The sequence below is a fragment of the Caloenas nicobarica genome, chromosome 5, assembly GCF_036013445.1.
Source record: "Caloenas nicobarica isolate bCalNic1 chromosome 5, bCalNic1.hap1, whole genome shotgun sequence".
Taxonomy (NCBI): Eukaryota; Metazoa; Chordata; class Aves; order Columbiformes; family Columbidae; genus Caloenas; species Caloenas nicobarica.
The window spans coordinates 12636094-12659879 of record NC_088249.1 but is presented as its reverse complement, the minus strand read 5'-3'; the positions used below and the strand labels follow the sequence as shown (position 1 = coordinate 12659879).

General features: G+C 37.4%; 1 protein-coding gene across 7 annotated transcripts in view; it reads left to right on the top strand.

The window, feature by feature from the left end:
• Positions 1-23269, top strand: part of EML1 (EMAP like 1) — a 128309-nt gene extending 105040 nt beyond the window's left edge. For all 7 annotated transcript variants that reach the window (XM_065637117.1, XM_065637121.1, XM_065637122.1 and 4 more), the window contains 14 exons: positions 436-546; positions 2640-2735; positions 3239-3373; positions 4839-4938; positions 7422-7576; positions 8778-8903; positions 9166-9297; positions 12977-13044; positions 14563-14651; positions 15168-15265; positions 15391-15478; positions 15667-15762; positions 21314-21444; positions 21726-23269. In XM_065637117.1, the coding sequence (XP_065493189.1) occupies positions 436-546; positions 2640-2735; positions 3239-3373; positions 4839-4938; positions 7422-7576; positions 8778-8903; positions 9166-9297; positions 12977-13044; positions 14563-14651; positions 15168-15265; positions 15391-15478; positions 15667-15762; positions 21314-21444; positions 21726-21851 (1551 nt within the window). In that variant the 3' untranslated portion in view covers positions 21852-23269. The remainder of the gene's footprint in view (positions 1-435; positions 547-2639; positions 2736-3238; positions 3374-4838; positions 4939-7421; positions 7577-8777; positions 8904-9165; positions 9298-12976; positions 13045-14562; positions 14652-15167; positions 15266-15390; positions 15479-15666; positions 15763-21313; positions 21445-21725) is intronic.
• Positions 23270-23786: the final 517 nt, after the last annotated feature.

Below are 23786 nucleotides of genomic sequence, written 5' to 3'. Positions count from 1 at the left end.
AGAAATCCTTCAGCTCCTTTTTGCACCTGCTGTTAGACGTTGACCACGATTATCTCAGTTACTACAGTTTAAACTGATGATCCTGGACCTACTAGTAAGTCCTATGTCACGGGGTCATCCACAATTTTCCCTTAATGAAGAATGTCTCAGTGTCCGTTAACCTCGGTGAACTACCGGAGAGCAGTGAGCCCAGATGTGCTGTGCACTCCGAATAGTCGGTCCCAGATATTGGCCCTAGGCACAGTCCTCAGCAAATCATTTGTAGCGTATCTGTGCTTCCATGGGTGACTCTAGAGAAGTTCTTTTAATTTTCATACCTTAAATTGTGATAAAATGTTGGTTTTCTGTTTGTTTTGATACGTTCTCATTTTTTCGAACACTCTTGTTTTTTTAACCACCGTTGTTTCAGCTGTTATTTCTATGTTTATTTTATAGCAATTGCCACCACACGTGCGTGTCTGGGATTCTGTAACTCTGAATACACTGCACGTCATCGGAATGGGGTTTTTTGACCGAGCTGTCACTTGCATTGCTTTTTCTAAATCTGTAAGTAAAGTAAATGGTCATATTAAGAATGTTTGCTGAACAGGTCTTTGAAGTCTTTCAAATTTAGCTTCCCTGAGCAAAACAAACTTCCAAGTTATCTTTTCTCTCAGCGTCCTTTTCAGAGGAGGAAAGCTTGCAACCCAGCTGTTTCCAACAGTTTATGTTGCTATTAAAGTTAGAAATATCTCAGCAGTCTCAGAGGTCTACCTTTTGCTTGTCATTAAATGCAATTAATTTCTTCAGGGACAAGCAGGTGCAGAAGTACTTGTGTTCTTGAAATTGCAGTACTCTTCTTCTCTTTAGTCATCCTGTTGTGTTTCTTCCTACATAAGAAAGTTACTCTTTCCACATCTTTTAACCCCCTACACTGTGTCAAAGAATGACTGATGAAAGACCTTTACAATGGCCCATACTACTGATTTTGGATTTGAAAAACAGGAGCTCCCATAGGAGAAGCAAAATCTTTTGCTTGAAAGCAGCAAAGGCATGTGGATAAAGGACTGTAAAGAATTAGAATCCTGTTGTTAGCCCTTCAACTCTAGTCTATCAGGGAGGTGAAAAAAGATGACACAAGCAGTCCTGTATAAAAACATGAGTCTGTAACCTGACACGCGCAGGTCTCGAAACTCTCCGCATAGAACAGAATCTGTAAGCGCTGTATGTGGTGGTGTCTGGTTGTCTCAGCAGCATTTTTAAAAAGGAGAGGACTAAAGGGTGTATTCCATGGGTACAATGTACTTCCTTAAAAGTTTCCACAAACACTTAAAATATTGTCATCAACAGATTTTACAGAAAGTGAAATAGAGAGGAGTGAATTGGGAGAGCTGGTTAAGAACACAAAGTTGAAAGCCAACACAGTTCAAGATCAGCTTTGAAGAATAAATAAAAAGGAATAGCAAGGAAATACTCTCTATATATCTCCCTGGAGGAAGAAATAGGTACTTAATAACAAAGGACTGCTATTGGCAGATGTCAGGAGCAAGAAAGTGTTTAGTACATTTGCTTTATGCTGTGATTTCACAGTCATGGCTTGGCCTGTTTTGAGCATCACTTTTCCCATCCCGTGGCAGTACTGCTTATCTCATTTCAGACAGCCCTCTCTTCAGGGTTCTCAGTCCTCTCTCTGTCCCACCTCACGAGTTGCCTTGGCACAGTTATTTCCATAGCTGTGTCTGAGATGTGTATTCATCAGGAAAACAACCAAGCAACCTCATATATAAGCAAAAAGAAGCAGAGTTTTCTTAGGTCTTCTTTTCGTCCCCAAACCTGATCCATTCCCCAAACAGGCTGACTCTGTAATAGCCCAAACTTTTGCAGTGGCTCCGCTCAAGCGGCAGCAACAAGCGGCTGTGCTATGGGTGGCAAAGGAAGGGCTGTTTGTGTCAGCGTGGCTGCCAAAGGGGTGTTTGTGTCACCGCAGGCTCAGTCTGTGCCAGCAAAATCATCTGCAGTCAAGCTATTAATAACACAGCTGATGCCAGGAGCAACAGGATACGAAAATCACATTTGAATGGGCTGGAAAGCAATTAGACATTACTTGATGGTTTATTCCACAGCTAGGAGTGAACACCAAAGAAATTGCAGAAAAATGGTCCAAAAAGTACCTTCCAGATAGCTACTGTTTGGAAAAAGATCTGGTGATTGTACAGGAGTTCCCATCACTGGTGAGACGGATGTCGCTCAGCTCCCCCCAGTTCAGGCACAGTCTTGGTTGGATTTCCTCCTCTGTCTTTGGATTCACAGATCAGAAAAATGTGTATGAACTGGAGAAGGTCTAGGAAATATGATACATGAAGGAAGACTAAAGGAATTGTTAGAAAAGAGATACCTACCTCGTTCCTGGCAAAGTCTGTCTGCAGTTTGCAAGAGTTCTGCTTCTAGATGCCTTTTTAGCCCTATTTTTCAATGACCCTACAAATTATTATATTTTGCGGAGATTTATGTGATGACTAAAAATGTAACAATTAAAGTGTAAATATGTCACTTTCATCTACACAGAAGTATTTAACTATTTTGAATGTGCATTTGCATTTGTATTTGTGTTTCTAATGTTGGTTGGGGGATGCACTAATATTTTCCATGTTTTGCCTCAGAATGGAGGAAGTAGCCTGTGCTCCGTGGATGACTCAAACGACCACGTGCTTTCTGTGTGGGACTGGCAGAAAGAAGAAAAGCTGGCAGATGTCAAGGTGTTGCAATAAGACATTTTGTACTACTTGCTTGTATGTAGGTCTGGATTTCTTGTCATAAAATATCTTTCTAAATTTAACTTCTTGTGCCTTTTAGCACTTTCACTTTATAAAAGGCAAAGAACATGAAAAAAGGGAATATCCCAGTAGCATTTCCTTAAAAAAGTTTTGCTGTTGTAGTTATTCTAGAATTGGTTAGAAAATCTAGGCAGCAATGAGAGGAGGATGTGCAGAAAAGAAAACATCTAAAACTCAACGTTAGTGTAGAACTTATTATCTGACATGGTTTTGAAGGCTAACTCTTGATACTAACTTATGAAAACATAAAATCTCTTGCCTTCAGAGTATTCTACTGAAGTATTCCAGTCTACACTAATAAATGAAGAGCTCAGAATTTTTCATAAATCAGATGATTAGTTAATTTGACTAGAGAACCACTTCATATTGTTTTGTTTTCTTTGAATTTTAAATTTTGATACAATGTTTTTCTTTTTCCTTCCAAGTGCTCTAATGAGGCTGTATTTGCTGCAGATTTTCACCCTACTGATACAAATATAATAGTTACTTGTGGAAAATCACACCTTTATTTTTGGACACTAGAAGGGAATTCCCTTATTAAAAAGCAAGGATTATTTGAGGTAAAATATTTTTTTTCCTTAATTTTGTGTTTATACTCATGATATAGTCATACAGAAGTAAGGATTAATAAGGGTTGAATAAATCAAAACAATTGATCATTAATAAATTTGAAATTTTACAGAATTGCAGGTAGCATTCATTTTATGGCACTGAGAGTTTTTCCATGGGTTGTCATCATGATGAAGTTTTGGAATGCAATTATCATTCTGTTCCTTGCATTGCCTATTTTATATTCTTTATACTGTTCCCCCCATGAAAATAAAATTACCTTAAGGTGCTCTATGCTTACCTCAGGTTAAAAAAATAGGTAGTGTGTTATAGGCTGGGTTTTTTTATTTTGTCAGAGGAAAGACTTGGAAAACCCTATAAATTATGTGAATATGAATATTCTCGCCTTTTCCTCTGTTCTGCTCAGATACATACATGTATGTAATTCAAATACAAAGTGAGCTGGCCACTGTTTGGTAAATATCATTTTCATTTCAAGGTCTTGATATGGTTTTGTTCTTAAATATAGACTACGCTCTACAGTAGCCGCATGCACAAATGAGGGATGTTGCAGTGACTGCAGATAACTCCAGCAGGGCCTAGTTAACTGCATGTGGAGTTGTGGTTTGCAAGTGTAGTCAAAACAACTATTTTTCAATGCCAATTTGTGTACTTCTGGTGAAATCAGGAGAAGATACTGCAATAATGCATTTAAATTTTGTTACATTTTATTTTTCATGCATTTTAAACTCCTGAGCTCCTCGGGCAGATTTCTGCCCCTGTTATGGCTCTGTTATTCTCCATGGTTGTTGCAGATGGAAAAGCGTGGTGGCCCTAGTTGAGAACAGCTCTTAGTCTGAGGGAGAAAGGGACCGTACCCACTTGTAGTCAACAAACATTGTAAATAGTGTCCTTAGAAGCTACTAGGTAGTGAATTCTTTGTCCCCTTATATATTTCACTGTTTTGTTACCTTTGGTATTTTAAATGGAGGGTCCCAAAGCAACATTTGCATTACTGAGCCTTAGGATTCTTTCAGGAGATGATTTCTTAGTTCTTACGCTGCAGCCAAACTCTCTAGTAAGACTTTTCTCCTGGAAACTTTGGAGTTAAAAATTGCAGTAATAAAGATTGTTTCCATCTTTGGCCATTTCTAAATACTTACAGCTTTTGGGATTACACAGGAGTTGGAGAATTTGGTTTATCTCAGAGCATTCCTGGTCTTGTGTTAAAAGCTGGCAGGCTTTCTCACTCGGTCTATCCATAGCTTCTAATTAAAGGGGCAGGATTGGGCCACCAACCTCAGCTGATGCATCTTTTGCCCTTGCACAGATTAATTTGTTATACTGTTAAGAAGAATGTGTTTAACTTGTGTAGATATTGAAACAATAATAGAACTGTAAAAGTACTCAAATGCATACAGTTAAAATAAATGGGTTGCGTGCTGCTGTAAGTTTATGTTTTTCTTAACCATGCAGAAACAAGAGAAGCCAAAGTTTGTCCTGTGTGTGACCTTTTCTGAAAATGGTGATACTATTACAGGAGACTCAAGCGGAAACATTTTGGTTTGGGGGAAAGGTAAGACAAGATGAAGTTAATAATGAAATTTTAATATAAAAGACTCCAATTTTTTTACATGAGTGTAGCCTCATTTTAAGAATACATTTTGTTTATCTTGAGTTCTTTGCCAAGACCAATCCAGCAAATTCTCCTCTACAAGCACCTAAGGAACTTATACCTGACTGCTAGAGCACAAAGGTCTATAGAATGTGTTCCTTTTGGTCAAACGCTGAATCATAGAGCTATGCCAGCACATATGGCTTTTACTGACCTAAGGAATGGCAGGAAAAGTTCTTTTCCTAGATCAATGTGATAGTAAGAAACACTGTTAGTGTAACTCATGTCAGTCTCCTATACTGTCACCCTGTAGTATTTGCAAAAATTATGCCTATTGACATACACTTTTTAAAAGACAGCAAATGGCTCGCTTTGTTTTCTGAGGAAGTCAAGCTAAAATACATGCAGACCTAATTAAATTCCTCAGCTTTATTTCAAAAGAACAGATGGGTAGGACAAACTTCTTAAAAAGCATTTTCTAGTAAGGAAAGACTTTTTCTTTTTTAGGCAGCAGAAGGCAATGCCTGCTGGAAGGCAAACAGCAGCAACATCCTACCTACATGTTTACTTAGTGCGTGAGATGCCATGCATGGGAATAAGGAGAATCCCCTAAAGGAGGCCTTATTAGTAAAGGAAGAAGGGATATGGATGGCAGCTGCTGCTTATTTACTCAATGCCTTCTCCCAAGATACACGAAAGATATGAGATGTGGGAAGCAACGTAGGATCATAGAATCATTTAGGTTGGAAAAGACCGTTAAAATGATTGAGTCTAATCGTAAACCTAACACTATCAAGCCTACCTCTAAACCGTGTCCCCAGGTGCCACGTTTTCACATCTTTTAAATACTTCCAGGGATAGTGATTGAAACACTTCCCTGGGCAGCCTGTTCCAGTGCTTGACAACCCTTTTGGTGAATAAATTTTTTCCTAATATCCAAACTAAACCTCCCCCGGCACAACTTGAGGCTGTTTCCTCTCATCCTATCCCTTGTTACTTGGGAAAAGAGACTGACCCCCACCTCGCCACAACCTCCTTTCAGGTAGTTGTAGGCAGCCTCCTTTTTCACACAGATGAACCTTACTGAGCTGGTTTTGTAGACTTTTTCCATCCAAGGGCCATCAGCCAATTATCTTCTTGTGCTTTTGACCAATACACTACTGTTGAGGAAAGAGGTGGATGTGGTGTTTGTAACTCAGCTCCTCTTTTATTCTCCCTTTTCCTATGATAGTTTAAAGCAAGACATTTGAACACTTTTCCTTCCAAATTGAGTTTAGAAATTGTATAGTCCCATCTCTCCCCTGTTCCTGGCTGTTATTTTGGAGCGCCAGCAGAGAAGGGAGACAGTGACAGCTGCTGGCAGGGCAGGGTCAGCCCAGGGGCCGCTTTGCCTTCATGGCAGTAGGCTAATTTCTGACTTGACTGCAAGCAGCCTTTTCTGCCATTTCTCCCAGGAATTAAAGGGAATTATTTGTATGCTGCAAGCTCTCCTCACCTCTGCCAGTTCTTTTGGGACAGGCAAAAATGTTGTTCTTGTTTTTTCTATCTAAGTACAGCATACTGCCTGTGTCTTTACTACTTTTGGCTCGGAGCTCTCCGTGCAAGCGAGGGCTGCTTCCACCAGGCCAGAGTACCCTTAGCAAAATCTTGTAACTGACACATTATATCCATGGATGAGGATAGAAGCAAATGGGATTTATAAAGGAAAAACCAGTTGTTTCTTCTTAATTTGCATCAGCCCCTTGCCTGTGCTAAACGTAAAGTTAGCAAAGCTTTGATGCAAGGTCCACATTTCAGTAATAGAATCACTTATAATCATTTCTTTATGCTTCAAAATAGTAATGATTCATCAAATTAGAGATGTTTAATCTGATATAGTTGCTTAGAACATGTTTTGAGTCTGAGAAGGTACTTGAACAAGCCAAGTTCATCAATGAAGTGGTACAGGCTCTTTTGGAGGGCGATTCAGCACCTTCTGCCAAACTTACAAAGACCTCTAACTTAGTCGGGTTTTGGTGCCAGTGAGGTGTCCGGAGGCTGTGGAGTATCCTTGGAGGATAACAAGTGACTGGGTTATGGTTTCTTTGTTGATAAGGTGCATAGCGCTACTGAAGGTCAAATGTGATGCCCAGTGGCTTGGCTTAAACCCCTATGAAAGGTTTAAATGAACCTATTTTACTTTGCATTTGAACTAGATCAAGTGAATACATATACTTTTCATGTTTGAGATGGGGGGAATATGTTCTTAAGATGTAGTAAATTAATCTCTTCTGTGGGTCTGAGTATTTTGGTGCAATGCTCCAAGCCTGCAATTACCACTGTTTAAGTTATTGACAGGTAGTAGAGAAATTGAGGGGGTTAAAAAAAAAAACAAACCCAAACTGGGGGAAAGGAGCTATTAAGCTGGCTATATCAGTAATAATATCTTTTCTCCATCTATCCAGGTACCAACAGAATAAGCCACGCAGTTCAAGGGGCACATGAGGGTGGAATATTTGCTCTGTGTATGCTGCGAGATGGCACACTAGTATCAGGAGGTGGAAAAGACCGAAAGCTGATATCATGGAATGGAAATTACCAAAAACTTCACAAAACTGAGGTGATATCATCTAACTTGAAGTTACATGGCTACTCAAAATTAAATTTTAGCTGTCTTATGAAGAGAGCTTTTTAAATCAATTTTTTTTCCTGTGGATGTGTATTCTGTGGGGAAGTAGATTAATGGTAAAATTTAATGTCATTTGAGCCATCAGGTCATTCCTGTGACAGCCTATTCACTAACATAATATTTACTTTTTAAGACTGATGGTAATTGGAAAACAAATTTTGTATTTATACTTTTTCATGCTATTTCTTCCTTTCTTTGCAATTGATAATGTGACCTCATTTTTCACTTCAGAATATTACAATATTAAAATGTTTTTGTTCATTCCTCTTTTCCAAAATGATGTGAGGGTTTTTTGGGGTTTTTAGTACTTACATTTTGTCATTAATTTCTTGCTTAGTGTTATTATTTTTATTTAAAAAATAAATTCTGAAAATTAATTCAGTTGCTATGCAGGAACTTAAAAGATTAAAGCAGAATTTGTTTGGACAGAACTATGTGACTGTTTACATACTGAATGCAAGAGAACAATCAACATAAAACTCTTGTGTAAGGGTTTCAGCTCTACTATATATTATTAAATGTTGCAAACATATATGCAACTGGAATGACGTGTCTGGTAATACAGTTTTTAACACATTCACAAGACACATGGTGTTTGTGCCGTTTCTAACCATGGTGTCCATATTTTTCTCTTATTTGTTCGTATGGTGTTATTGATTCCTTGTTATTTTAAATTTTACGTCTTCTGTTGGGCTTTATATTGGAGATTCCACTGATTCTTCGAGAACATAGGCTGCAATTGAGGAAACATACCTGGCAAAAAAGTACTACCAATATACAGTGTGACACTACCTCTGAGTAGAAACACTCAGTCTGATATCATGACTGCAATAAAAATATGATCAAGTTAGCACAGCATGAAGAAACCTTTTCTTTTTGTTGAAATACTTGGTTTATCTGTACAAATGGAGTGTTCCATAGTTGTGAATGTATTTTCTTTTAACTTTATAAAGACAATTACTGAGCTGATGCAAGCTGTTATAAACTTTTGAAAGTCAGGCACGTATATTCATCTGTTTCCTTTCTTCTCTGTGCAACGTTTATTAAAATGCATTTGCTAGGCCATATGTCTTTAAAAATAGCAACGCTTGACACATCGTCTGACTTATCTGTTTGTCTGTTGTTACCATAGATTCCAGAGCAGTTTGGTCCAATCAGAACAGTAGCAGAGGGAAAAGGGGATGTTGTATTAATAGGAACCACTAGAAACTTTGTCCTACAGGGCACGCTATCAGGAGACTTTTTCCCAATTACCCAGGTAAGCTGTTGCCTTACAAGAACATTCTTAAGTGTCTAATTTAAACAGCAATGATATTGCTTAAAGTCAAGTTTCATAAATATGCATCTATTTGATTTATTATCACAGTACTTTTGACAATAAATTACATTATAAATATATATCTAAGCTAACATATTTATTTAATGCTCTAATATATTGTTTGGTCATTTTAATCCTGTTTAAACATGTTTAGTTTTGATGGTACTGTCCTTCTTGTCATGAAACATTTCTGCTTGTGTAGGGTCACACTGATGAGCTTTGGGGACTTGCAGTCCATTCCTCTAAACCTCAGTTCTTCACTTGTGGACATGACAAACACATTACCCTCTGGGATGCTACCACTCATCGTCCTATCTGGAACAAGATTATAGAGGTATACATTTATTAAACACAACTCCTCTTATAGAACTTCTCAAGTAATGTGAGTTTTTTATAAGCTTATTGATTTTAAAATATCTTAAAGTATTAACTTGAGAAAAAAATGAGAGAATCATAAAATTTGTTTTTCCGAAAATGGATGTAAAACTCTTAAAATCAATAATTTAAAACCCTAGGTTAAACGGCTCTATATGCTGTATCATACAGAAGTGTACAGTGCTGTTGACGTTTATATTTTTTTACTAGGAAGAGAACCACAAATATAAAGCTAGGAAATAGTTATATTTTAAAAGTAGTTTGTGATAGTAGCTTTGTGGTGACATGCAATCTTGATTACTACATGCATCACTAGGTACTCATTTTTTAGTGTGCGTTTTTTGACACCTGATCACTTTTCTAAATATGTACCCATGAAAAGACATTGACTTATTTCCTAGAGACAGCAGAGATGCTTTTATCTCTCTATTTTGAGATGCTGCTATCACATTTTTTTCAAACAGTCTTAACTTTTTTTTTAAATAGATGTGAGTATATGCTTTTTTGGAGATAGAGGTACTGATCACAATAAACAAGTTACTTCTCAGTCTTTCTTATCTGCCCTCTGTACAGTGGAAAAGTTCAAAAATTACTTAAAAAAACCCCACCACACAAAACAAACACAGCACCACCTGGTGTAGATATAAATCCAATAGACAGGTTTGCCAGTCAAGTTGTAGCCAGTAACTTATGACCCTCGTGTTACTGGCAAAAGTGCTTTCTGTGTGATATAGTAAATAATCCTTCATTAGTTTAAATGAAGGTCATATGTTCTAAGATCTGTATTTTCGTTGGTATGGGAAGCTGCTAAATTACTTGGTGAGACCAAATCAACAGTTACTGCCCCAGAGATGGAGCTGCATTGTCAGTTCAGTGACTAGGTATAAAGACAGATTGGCCTATAGTATAAGAACTTAAAAGAAAGGAAAATAAAAGTACTTCTTTTAATGTGAAAAAATTGAGATCAATAACACTAAAAGTTTGGCCTGAGTGGCAGGCAGATAATTTCATTTTCCTACCTCCTGATCATTTTGGGGCTTAAGATACATTAATATGATTTGGATTTAAAAATAAGCTACCTCCCCTTCAGTCTTAAGGCCCAGCTACAGTATTCCTAAGGGGAATGGTCAAATCTTGAGATGCACCAAAATCTTAATGTGTTTGAAATCTCTTGAACTCTTACCAAGATGCCAAATGCAAGATAAAATAAATACCAGCACGTTTAGGCTACAAACTTTAGTGGTAAAACGTACTTTTAAAAATCACTGAGCAGTTATAAACTAAATTTTCCAGGATCTGTCTTGATAGACTCTCTAAAAAAACCCAAAAGATAAACATATGCCTTTTTTTTGTTTTGAAATACAGCAATAGCAGTGTATTGTGTTGTACTATACGGAATATGAGCACATTGAATTGCAGCAATTCCTTCACATGGAATTCGGAGTGACTCAAACAGTGACACGACTGGAAACTTTTACATAGACCGTTCAGGACTTTATCATAGATTTTTGGGGAGACTTAATTTGATTATTTAGAAATGGTGTGTGACTGGTTTGGGGCAAGTCTTATTTATAAATATCCTGAAGTGGAAAGTAAAATCATTGGTACCACTTTTTATGCTTTCCTAATAAATTTCTTTTTTTGTTGGAAAAAAACCATCATGTAATTTAGTTGCATGTACTAATGGGATCCTTTGCTCACTGTAAAGGTGTATGTTTTTGTATACTTGCATACTCTTCCGAAAAAGCTGAATCAGACGTCAGTACTTCGGATATACTTCTCATTACAGGAACGATATACTGAAGAGGGCCTATAATCATGAAGAGAAATGCAAAATTTGACACTTTGCTCCCTCACAGTGTAAAAAAAAAAAGCATTTAGAAATTTGGGGTGATAGACATCATTAGTGGAGATAAGTACAATACGGGGAACAGGAACAAATCTTAATCAGATAAGGTTCTGTCTCAGAAATAAAGTTACTTATGTCATCATCAACTCAAAAAAGGACATTGATTCCACTGTTTGATTCCTTGTCTCCTCTGAAAAACAGAGTTGGAGTTTAGCTGATTGTGACTTGCAGTGAACTTCAATTAAAATTTAGCTGTAGTTTCAGAAATATAAGACACTCTTTAAGAAACTGTTGTTATTGGAATGTTAAAGAAACTGCTTTATTTACCCTCGTTCTTGTGAAAATGTTGATGGCAACTGCAGTAGCACCAGTAAACTAGACTTAGTTTTATTTTCTTTGCCCTCCAAGAACACACCACTTCATTAAGACAAGATTTCTGTTATCAGTCTTCACAATAATCTCCTTATTAACCACTTGAAATGTCTGAGACTGTTTCATAAATCAGTGAGTGATTATCTAGAGTAAATAAATCATTTCATGTTAACCTATTTTTGTCACAGAGATCTGTGGAAATGTAGGGGTTTTTTGTAGTTATGAGTACAAGTTACTGCTCAGATTAAATTCACTGTTTGAACTTCTGGATTATTCAAGAGAATATTTTAGCATTTACTATGCAATTATGCTTACAAAAAATAAGTAAATTTTCCTTTGTTGACTACTGTCGTGGTTTAGAACATGCATATTGAAATCCTGGATCTCAACAATTCTCTGAATTTTCTTTAGAGTTAATAACATATTAGAAATTAGTCACTTGTTTAAAATTAATGAAAATGTTCCTTACACATAGCCTCTAGGGCTAGTAATTACAAATTGCTAAAAATGTGAACAGGTTTACTAAAATGGCTACAATGTGATGCTATTTTAAAATACAGAAAATCAAGGACATAAGCGTTTCTGTGAGATATGTTACTGGATTTTTTTTTGCTTACGTTTAAAAATTATTTTTGGTAGGTATCAGCAAAAATAAGCTACTTATTTTGCGACTTTCTGGTATAACCTGAAGAGTTCTGGAGCTCATTCTTTGTAATTGAGCAAGTATTAGAATGAAAGTGCTTACCGTGTTTTTAGGCATATGTTTAAATTACAAGAAAAACACCGCATCTCTTACTTGTTTCCGTAATAATATACTCTACAAAATAAAGTGTGTTAAAATTGCATATCAAAATAAGAAACCCAGTTTGTGCCCTGAATCTCCCACTAAGCTGTAACTGGGCAGGTGCTGAAAAAGGCATTGGTACACATTGAAATGAAGCTTTACCTCTCCATGCAAATCGATACATCCCCTTGTGGAATAGTGTACTTGCTTGTCCTTTAGATAGTAGGTAAACTGCAGCTTTGATACTTACTTCTTAGGTCAGCTCTAATTTAATAAGTTATTTTTATCTCTTACTTGTTTGTGATTTGTTAAGAAGCTGCCTGTGTCAACATTATTGTAATGAAATGACTTGCCAAGTTATTTTTAGATGGTGAAGAAAACAGTGTTCTTGTATAGAGGGGAAAAATCTTTTGGGTAACATTACAATCAGTTAAAAATACTTCTTTTTCCCCTCAAGTTTGTATTTAAAACAAACAAACAAAAACCACAAATGAACACACCAAACCAAACCAATGACAACAACAACAAGCAGCACAAGAGAGATGCTGTTCCCGAGGCAGATATAATTGAACTCTGGTTTTGTTATACCTTGAACTGGTAAAAGCGTGTGTGCTTCCTTCTGAAACATTTTAGGATCCAGCACAGTCCTCAGGTTTCCATCCTTCAGCATCTGTTGTCGCAGTGGGGACGCTGACCGGCAGGTAAGATGTGCAGAGCAACACCTTGGGAACCAACAAATACTACGTGATTTTTTCAGCTCACGTCCAAGTTCGTGTTCTTGTTCTGCAGATGTATGCATGACATATGTTCACGCCCTATTGATTTCTATTGAATTTCAGAGTGAAATTTATATGTGTTGCCTAGAAGCCCTAGTCTTGGACCAGTAGCCCATGTTTGCAGAGTGTCGCAGGAACACAGAAGGGATGGTTTCTGCCCTGAGAGAGCAGCAATCTGAGATCAATGTCAGGAGATGGAGTTGGAGAGGGCTGGAAGTCTCAGTTAGCAGTGAGACCATGTGTGGGAGGTGCCGTCACCATACCAGTGTCCTAAATGTTAAATCTTTATGGCCATAATGGCAAAGAAGAGGTTAAAGGAAGAGTTTGAGATGATGAGTTAACTTTGCAGATGCAGACAGACACACAGCTACTCACTAAGGCAGCCTAGAGGAAATCACATAGGAAAAGGTTGCTCATTCAAAAATTTAACAAGTGGTTTATTATCTGTAATGCAGTAATGTTTAGAGGCTCTAACAAAATCTTGGCACATGTTCCACTGTGCTAGACATCGTGTAGAAATGCATATTAAGAGACTCGTTCTGCCTGAGGAGTGTGAAGCATAAGCAAGACAGACAAAGCTGGGGTGAAAGGTAATATTTCCATCGTACGGGGCAGATGGAACCCTTGGTCACACAGTGGGTCAGGGGCAGAGCCGCGTTTCACTGGGTTGTGGGTCAGAGCAGGGAGCCTGTGCCGTCGCTTCATCGTCTCTTCTAACGTCACTTGAGGGCAGACTTTGCCATTAGTACTGAAAACAGTTCCACTTAACTGAGAACTTATAGAATGCATATATGTTATGAGCCAAGATTATTTTGGATTGTATATCAATCCTAAATAAAGGGTTTACTTTCTTTACTAAATTTAATTTATTTTTCCTAAATAAAGTAAATCAAAAGGAGAAGCTTTGAGAGGAATTTTTACTTTGTCTTTAATAATTTGATGCAAGTATTGAAATGAAAATTTTATCTTTGTCCCTTCTACATGTTTCCACAAATTAAATTTTGGTTAATTAATAATTAATAAATAAAGCTAATCCTCAAATCAAGAGAGAATCGTCCTGATTCTCGCTTGTGTTTTCTTTTGCTCCAGGATTTGATGTAGGTGTCAATTTCAATGTCAGCATAGCATAGAAGAGTTTAAAAGGAGAAAGCTCCTTATATGTAATACTTGCTTTATTCTAATGCATGACAAATAGTAAAACATAATAAAATCTGAAGGCTGATATGAGGGTCAATGTCTGATAATTTTTCTGGTTAAAAAACATTAGAAAGAAGCTATCCTTCTGTTAAAGTAACAAATAAACCAAACCAAGAAGCAGTTGCTGTTTTGCTTTTGCTGGTGTAAAACTTATGCTGTTTTGACAGAAGAAAAGTTGGTCAAGATTACAGTAGATTTAAATTCCTTATGGAATGATTTATTGGCCTCTTTCTGTATTTAAAACAGGTGGTTTGTGTTTGACACAGAAACAAAAGACTTGGTCACTGTACACACAGATGGAAACGAACAGCTGTCTGTAATGCGCTACTCACCAGGTTTGAGAGCACTGATTTACTGCTTAAAAAAAATTGATTTTTTAAAATTAAATTTGGGGTTGGTTTCTTTTAAAGTAATTCCCCACTTGCCATGCTGAAGTTGAAAATAAATATGCCATGAACCATTGGCAGCACTGAATGGGTGGTGTCCTAAGCTCTAGTTTTCTTTTCCCTCCCTCCCTGACATGCTCAGAATGGTTTCACTGGGAAGGAAAAAACAAATATGAATTAACTGTGCAGGTTGTTGCAGTCAAGTTAGCCCTAAATGGACTGTAGCCACTTCCAGAATTGTCATGTGTTTTTAACCATAATATTTGCTGTATAAACTTGCTGTTTTGTAATCTTGAAACAGTAATCAACATGCAACTGAAAAATAAAAAAATAAAATTTTGGTTTTCATTTTTTGGTATTCAGGCCTTTAAGAGCAGTTCCTCTTGTCTGTGACACACTAGCTTTTCAAAATTAGCCTGAGTTCTTTCTTACAGGAATAATTAGTCTTCACTTTTGTGTTTATAGATGGAAACTTCTTGGCAATAGGTTCCCATGACAACTGTATTTATATATATGGTGTAAGTGAAAATGGAAGAAAGTACACTAGAATTGGCAAATGTTCGGTAAGCAACCTTTTTTTCTCTATATTCAATATTAACAACCTAATACAGTGCTACAAAACGTACTTAATACTGTCACATTGAGAAATACTGTTAGTGCAGTTAATACAATATTTTTCTCTTTGTAGGGTCATTCCAGCTTCATTACTCATCTGGACTGGTCTGTTAATTCACAGTATCTTGTGTCCAATTCAGGAGACTATGAAATCTTGTACTGTGAGTAAGAATTATATTTAGTCTTTTTATGCAAAGTTCAGGCAGTCTAATACAGATTTGAAATTTATATGAGACCATATAACTGCCAAGCTAGACCATATGTTTTAATTCATCTGGTGCAATCAAAAATCTATACAACTTGAGAATTAAAAACATTATCATGTTTTGTTTCTTTTTTTCTTTTGTAGGGATTCCCTCTGCTTGTAAACAAGTCGTGAGTGTTGAAACAACTAGAGATATAGAATGGGACACTTACACCTGTACTTTAGGATTCCATGTTTTTGGTAAGTATCTTTCCCCTTACAAGTTCTTGTCATTCTTGTTATTAACAAATACTTGGATTCCCAACTTCTTCTTATGAAACATGACTATTCATATTTCAGGAAAAAATACAGAACTTCTGTTATGCCATTTTTATTACAATCTGTCCTCTTATTTCAATCCAGAAAGACTCTTAATTTATTATTCTTGCTAGCTTCAAGTGTAAATATTAAATTGCAACATAAGTGGGAGACAAGGAAGAAATCACACAGTGCCCTTTCTGTCACACTAGAGCTGCTTCTTATCTCTTAATTTAAAGTACCAGTTCTATGGAATTATCATTTATTTAGACAGCTACTGGGTCAAATCCCCTTACCAGAACCAGTGTCACTTGCACTAGTTACTGTACAAACACAAAAGGGGTGACAGTATCGATCATTAAGTACTTACAATGTATTTTGATACAATATATAACAATTAAATGAGGTGAAAGGGATACAAGAAGAAAGAATTAAAAGGTAACAAAATCAGGATGGTCTGTTTCCCTGGGACTTCTGCCAATTTTGGAGGAGCTGCTTTCGCCAGCGTGCTCTGAAGCTTTGTGCTCATTCCACAATGTGTGCAGAACTACACAGATTGTTACAAAAGCTGAGTATGAGAAGCTTCAGATTCCTGATTCCTCAAGACAAAATAGGAAGTCAAGGTAGAAGTTCAGAGAATAGTCTGATTTTAGTATAAGCAGTAAGGAAGCAAGATTTTTTCACCCGTGTTTCGTGTAGAATAGCTGCAGTGATGTGTTCGAAGGCAGCCAGAAAGGACATGCTTTTAGAGCCTAAAGGTGGGATGGCAGTAGCAATACGCTGGGAAGACATATTTGTAGTTTGTAAAATTGTCAGACAGTGCTTGGGTATCACTACAATACGCAGATCTAGTAAAAGGCGGAACCCTAGAAGCTGCGTGTTTATGCGATGTGTTTCTCCTGATGGCCCCTATAGAACTATTAGCACATTCCTGCTGTTTGAGTGTACCTGATGCAGTTACAAAGCCACAAAGTCTTTGCATTTAGCATCAAAGGTTCTGAAATTATGAATATTTTGAGTCGGTATTCCTTACTTCATAATTTGGATTCATGCAAAACATATTGCTGTTAGAACATGAGGCTACTTTTGGTCATCGGAGAGGGGTGTCACACCTGAGAGGGGTTTTTGCCCCCTTGCAACAGATCAGCTTTTGGAGCAAGTCTATGGAAACTAATGATCTACTGGGCCAATGGGGAATGTGTGGAAACATCATGTACATTTTTATACTTACAGTCCTCCGTGCTGAACTGGTGTATTGTAAGCTAAATCAAGAAAGATGAGGAAGAAATAGAAGTAGTTGCGAGTTTTAATAATTATCACAATTATTATTTTAGTAATGTAACAAAGATTGTGAGGGTGTTCATCAAATGAATGGAATTTTAAAGTAAAAAGATATAACCTATTCAGAAAGGATATGAAATACCAAAGTGGTGGAACATTTTTATGTATGGAACATGGTGCCACATATACTGAGGATTCATAGCTGTACAATTAGATTTAGACTGGGAAGTTAACAAAGGTAATTCATAATAATTATAGGTTAAAAAAATAATGCTGGCAGGGTTATACTGTTGCCCATCCTTCCAGAAAGATCAAATTAATGGAATATGTTTAATAGCTAGCAGAATCAGTCAAATCACGGGAACTGCTGAGGATGTGAGAGTTTAACTATTCCAGTGTCTTTTGAGGAAGGAATTGCAGTTCACTGGCTAACCAATAAGTTCTCAAAAGTCTTCTGATACAGAAATAGCTCAGCATCCAGGGGGAAGTTTCTTTCAGATTTGATTCTGGGGAAATGGAAGGACCTTGCTAAGAACATGAATGTATCTTGTGTTAGGAATCAGGGAGGTGTGATCCTTAGTATAGAAAGGAAAAAGAGCAGCAAAATGAAAATAATGGACTTCAGGAAAAGAAAACGCAAAAATCCAAAGGCCTGTTAGGGAAGATCTGAAGTTGAACAAAATGCAAGATGCAATAATTCCTTCAGTGATATGAAGGGCAGAAAATCTGCCAGCCAAGAGGAAAGATAGGAATGGTAGCAAGACACAAATTTGGTTACACTGTTGTTCCTACAAGGAAGAGGAATGCAGAAAGTAGAAGCTGTTGGAGGAGCAAGAAGATACATAAACAAACCTAAGCATAAATGCCTGCTTGCGACATATACAGAAATAACAGAAGGGCCGATGACAATATTGTTCTGCTATGTGGAGAGGAGAGATGACACTGCTAAGGCTGAAGTAACACTTCTGTTTTTCTTTTTTCATGTGTCTTTTTTTAGAAGACCTACTTCAATCTGATGGCTAATCCAGTTAGTGCCGGTAATGAAAAAGCCTCTGCCTTCAGCAGTGGAAGGAGTAGATTAGAAAATAGCTAGAAGTTATATATTTTCGAAGTATCTGAGTGTGATGAACCTTGTTGTATCTGTAAAAACAACTGGTTAGCATAATCTCAAGATGATTAGTACTTATTTTCAGGACCTCACAGAGAACAGGCAAAGTACTGGAAAAAATGGAGAAGAACGAATGCAATATCTGTGGAATTGTGTATTTGCCTTCAGAGCCCATATGGAGAGGATAAAGCACAAAGTTAGTGGCTAAAATAATAAATTGAAGTTCATAAATTATAAATTTGAAACCAGTGTGGTAATGTTGGAAGTCACTCTACTATTCAGTACTTTGGGGCCTCAGAGCAGCCAGTATGAACAATCTTTAAATGCTTGCCAGGATTGCTCCACTGGACATGGAAGAAGCATTCACATCATGAAGGATGTGAGGCATCTAGTATATTGATTTTTCAGTAGCTACTGGCTGACTGAAATGAGGGATATTTTCTCACTCTAGTAGAACCACATAAAAATCACAAATAGTATGTATAGTGCTTGCAGAGCAACACAGCCAGTGCAGGGGGGAAAATGTACATTGATCTGTTGAACACCCGTCTTCAGGCATGAGAACAGATTACTCAGACTGGAAGTGTTTAGAGATAATTCAACTGCAAATCAACAGCATGTAAAGAAGTGTGTTCAGTGGGGGACATTTTAGTGATACAAACACGTGGGGCTGTGAAGGACTAAAGACCATAAAACGCTTGATCATCTGTATGCTCTTGCAAGAGCCGTGTGCTGCTGGATACACAACCAAGGCACCAGTGCCTGTCACATGCCCAGTTTTGGAAAAAGTAGTATTTGTGGTGAAGGATGGGAACAGAAGAAATGTAAGATGCTGTGCAAAGCCTGACACTGCTGCAAGCAAAGCAGAGCCAACACTGCTTGAGTTCAAAACTGACTAGAAGGCTGTACGCTGAATATGATGTTTGTTTGAATATATTTATTAATAACATGGATGACAAAACAGTGTGTATAATTTGTAGGTCATGTGAAGCTACAGGATTAGCAAATTGTATTGAGAAGTAGAGGAATGGTATGAAAAAGGAGGCAATTCAATAGAGGTGAATAGGAGGTTCCACACTTGAACAGCAGAACCCAGTTGTATAAATCCAGAATGAAGGAGAGCAGGCAAGAGAGCAGATTTGCACAGAAAGGTCAGATGACTCTTCAATACAAACCGAATGTGAGTCAACAGCATTATGGGGTTGTAGAAAAGGCAGATGCATCAGTGGGATGTATAATGAAAAGGATGCCATGCAAAATGTGAAGTAATCATCCATTTATGAGTATCTGCTTCAGTCACAGCTGGAATAGCTCCTTCTGGCTTTTGCATGTTGAACCAACAGATAATGTGCTGACCAGCAAGAAAAATTACGCATCTAAATATTGTTCTGTGAGAAGAGATGAATGAATTTCAGAGAACAGGAGGAAAAAAAAGCATGGCTTTGATCTTCAAATAAGAAAAAGGAAGTGAGCAAATCATACCGTACAGCAAGACCAAGTGCAAGGTCCTGCACGTGCATTGGGGCAATCGTGAGCACAAATACATGCTGGGTGGAGAATGGATCAAGAGCAGCCCTGAGGAGAAGGACTTGGGAGTGTTGGTTGATGAGAAGCTCAACGTGACCCAGCAAGCCCCGAAAGCCAACCATGTCCTGGGCTGCATCAAAAGCGTTGTGACCAGTTGGTTGAGGGAGGTGATTCTGCCCCTCTGCTCCGCTCTCATGAGACCCCACCTGGAGTGCTGCATCCAGCTCTGGGGCTTGCAACATAAGAAGGACATGGACCTGTTGGAGTGGGTCCAGAGAAGCACCATGAACATGGTCAGGGGACTGAAACATCTCTCCTATGAACACAGGCTGAGAGAGCTGGGGTTTTTCAGCTTGGAGGAGTCTCTGGGGATGCCTTATAGCAGCTTTCCAGTACCTAAAGGGGGGTTACAGGAAAGCTGGAGAGGGACTTTTTACAAAGGCATGTAGTGATAGGACAAGGGGTGAAGACTGAAAACTGAAAGAGGTGGATTGAGATTAGATATAAGCAAGAAATTCTTCCCCATGAGGGTGGTGAGGCACTGGAACAACAGGCTGCCCAGAGAAGCTGTGGGTGGCCCATCCCTGGAAGTGTTCAAGGCCAGGTTGGATGGAGCTTTGAGCAACCTGGTCTAGTGGAAGGTGTCCCTGCCCAGGGCAGAGGATGGGGGGGCCTGGAACTAAATGATCTTTAAGGTGCTTCCAACCTAAGCCATTCTATGATTCTATGACTGATTATGTCAGTGATCTCTCAAGGTTCGGTATTGTTTATATTGAGTAGGGATTAAATAAAATCTGAATTATGAAAATCATAAACCCCAGCACTGCATACCAAAAAAAAAAAAAAAAAAATCAGTAACTGGTTGGATTTTATTACAATTACAGTTTATTACAGGCAAATATTCAAAGGGTTTGAAGATGTGGTACATGGATTTGGTTGTTGTTTTGATTAGCCTACAGTTTAATTTTAGAACACAAGTTTGTGCAAGAACAGCAAGGAGTAGACTATGTGAGGAAGGAGGAGAATTACTTACAGTAAAACAAAAGCATTTTTAAAATGTATAATAGGTTCAGTTTCTTTTTTAGGGATCTACTAATTACTGAATAACATTTTAAAATATATTTATTGTGTCATAGGTTTTACACTTTAGTAACATGAAGAAATATGTTGAATCATACAAATGTAGTCTTTTAGACTACAGTCATATGACAAAAGTATGTTAGGTCATACATTGATAAGCAGAAGGGAAAACAAAAGCAGAAACTGCTATTTTTCTACATAACCACATAAAAATTCTTTTAGGCTCAGACACATGACTGTAAATCAGCAGAACTCTTCAGAGTAAAAAGCACTTTGCTGACTAGAAGAAATAAAATATTTGGTTTTGTGCTTCATTTCCTATTAGGATCTTGTCTTTTGCTGGTACAGAAATATTCATACTGACTCAGCTGCAGTTATTTTTATGGTTTTATCTTTTTTTTTTAAACAAGTAATCCTTTGTTAATATTTTAACAAAAACTTAAGCTGTCACTTGTATTTCCATTATAAAAAACTGTAATTAGTTCCTCTGTGTTTCAGGTGTATGGCCTGAAGGTTCAGATGGAACAGATATCAATGCTGTCTGTCGATCACATGGGAGGAAACTGCTATCAACAGGGGATGATTTTGGCAAAGTACATCTCTTCTCATATCCATGTTCACAGTTCAGGGTAAGGCATTTCCTAAAAATTTACTCTCTCAACTTGCGCAAATGCATTAAATGTTGTTTTCCTACTAAAAAAAAAAAAAAAAAGAGAGGAAAAAAATGGGAGTATATGCCTAAAGGATTTACTTAAGGTTGATTGAGTGTACCATTCAATTTAAAATTTAATTTAATATTAAAATACTTTGAGAATAACGTGATACCTTTGTTTCATTGTTGTATGAATTGTTATGTTATACTAAAATTTTTTTTGACAGCTTATATTCTTACTAATATGGTGTTTTCTAGGCTCCAAGCCATGTGTACGGTGGACATAGCAGTCATGTAACTAATGTAGATTTTCTCTGTGAAGACACCCATCTCATCTCCACAGGCGGAAAAGATACAAGTATTATGCAGTGGCGAGTCATTTAGAGGAAACATCAGTGTGAACATGCACAGTTGAGTCGACCATGCACAGAACTTATGTATAAACTGTATATTTAAAATTTAACAGTATGTTTGCAGTTTAGCCTGGTCACTGTGATTTTTGTTTAAAAAATTCTTACAAACCTCAGGAAAATTAAGCCCTGTGCTGGTTACCTTACTCAGTCTAGTGATTTTTTTTTTTCATTGTGTCACACCTTAAGAATGATGGTTTTCTCTTCTGTTGTACAATATACAATGCAGTACAAATGTGGCTTGACAGTTTGCAATACAGTGGTATCAACAGAATGTGACTATCTTAAATGTTTCCTATAAACACTGCTAAAATGGTCACAAAAATGCCTTTCAAAGACTGTATATATGTGCTTATTTGTTTCACTATCTACACTTTGTACTGTATATCTACTTATTTAGAAAAATCTATGACAACGTCGAGGTACCGAATTGTTTCTGATGGAGGGTGATGAATAGATACAAAAAGTTAAACCGAGATGTAAGATGCAAAAATTTGTGTTCTAGACCTGAAAATGTGAATGCTGGTAAATTTGCATTCTCTTGGGAATTGCACACCTTGGGTATCACCAGGGAGGAGCTGTGTTCCCTTTCAAGTGAAGCAGCAGGTTATGCCCCAGTTTGACGTGAATATCTCAGCAGGGTTTACAGATGTCTATGTGGTTCAGGTATTCCGTATGAGTTTAAATTAAAAATCTTTTTTCTTGTATACGAACAATTTCTTTTTGAAAACAGAACAAAAAAGCTTGGCCACATCCCCATTATTGGTTGATATATTTAACTAATATGTATATTAATCAGCATGATGCTATATTGTACATGTATAAGATTTTAGCAGTTCATAACAAATGGTAAGGCAATCTAGCTTTACTTTTTTATGCTTATGGATATTGTATATTTGTATTTTAAGACCAAGTAGACGAAGTCTAAAGATATCTTTTTAAGTGTACCATGAACCTGCAGAGGGTAAAGGAGGTCTCGGAAGCCTACACGAGACATTAATGTGTAACTTCTGGCCCCTGTGTTTTGTGCATGGATGGATATTTATAGTATCAAATAAGATTGTGTTTTGCAATGAAGTAATAGTGGAGGTGGCATAAAATGGTTAAGAAGGCCTTATCAATGTTGATTGTGACACAGATTGAAATGTATTGTTTACTCTGAGGAATGTATCCGAAGAATTTTAAAAGAGGAGCTCTAAACGGACTCGAAAAAGGTAATATTAAAATTTTGCTTGTAATGGACAGTAAAAGTTAATTCTCTGAACTCTAAAGCACTGGTTGTTTAGAGTGATTTAAATGCAATGGAATCAATAAATTTTGAAACTTTTTTATTACATCTCCAACCTCCTACACTGAAAGTGCAGGACACCAATAAACATGTATTAAAGTGAATTTTCAATGTATTCTTCCTCTTTAGTAAAATATCTTTGTTGTAATGTGAAACACTTGCTAGAAGAGACAGGCTTTTACTTAATGACATACATTTGAGACTTCTCAGTTAGAGCTGCATTTGGAAATCTTTGGGAATAAAATCTAAATTTGGGGGTACGTAATTCCATGCATGAGCATGACTCTGGGAACGTGATCCCTAATGCACACTGAGAGAATGAAACTCCAGCTTCATGGCAGGGAAAAAGGACGCGCCACTTGTTTTCACCTGCAACCTGACTCGATTCTGCCTCCTGGTGCACATCACTTGTCCCTGAGCACCTGGCTGGTCGAGGAGCATCATTCCACTGCACGTGGCAAGGGCTCCTGACAGTTCCTCCGTGTGAGGAACTTGTCCTCAGGCAAGACTTTGAACGCCCAGGGTTTCAGGGTGATTTTAACCTGATGTTATCTAGCACTGTTGCTGAAGGAAGAGCTCTTGCCCCCGCAGCTGCTTATCCCCATCCCGTGCAGCAGCACA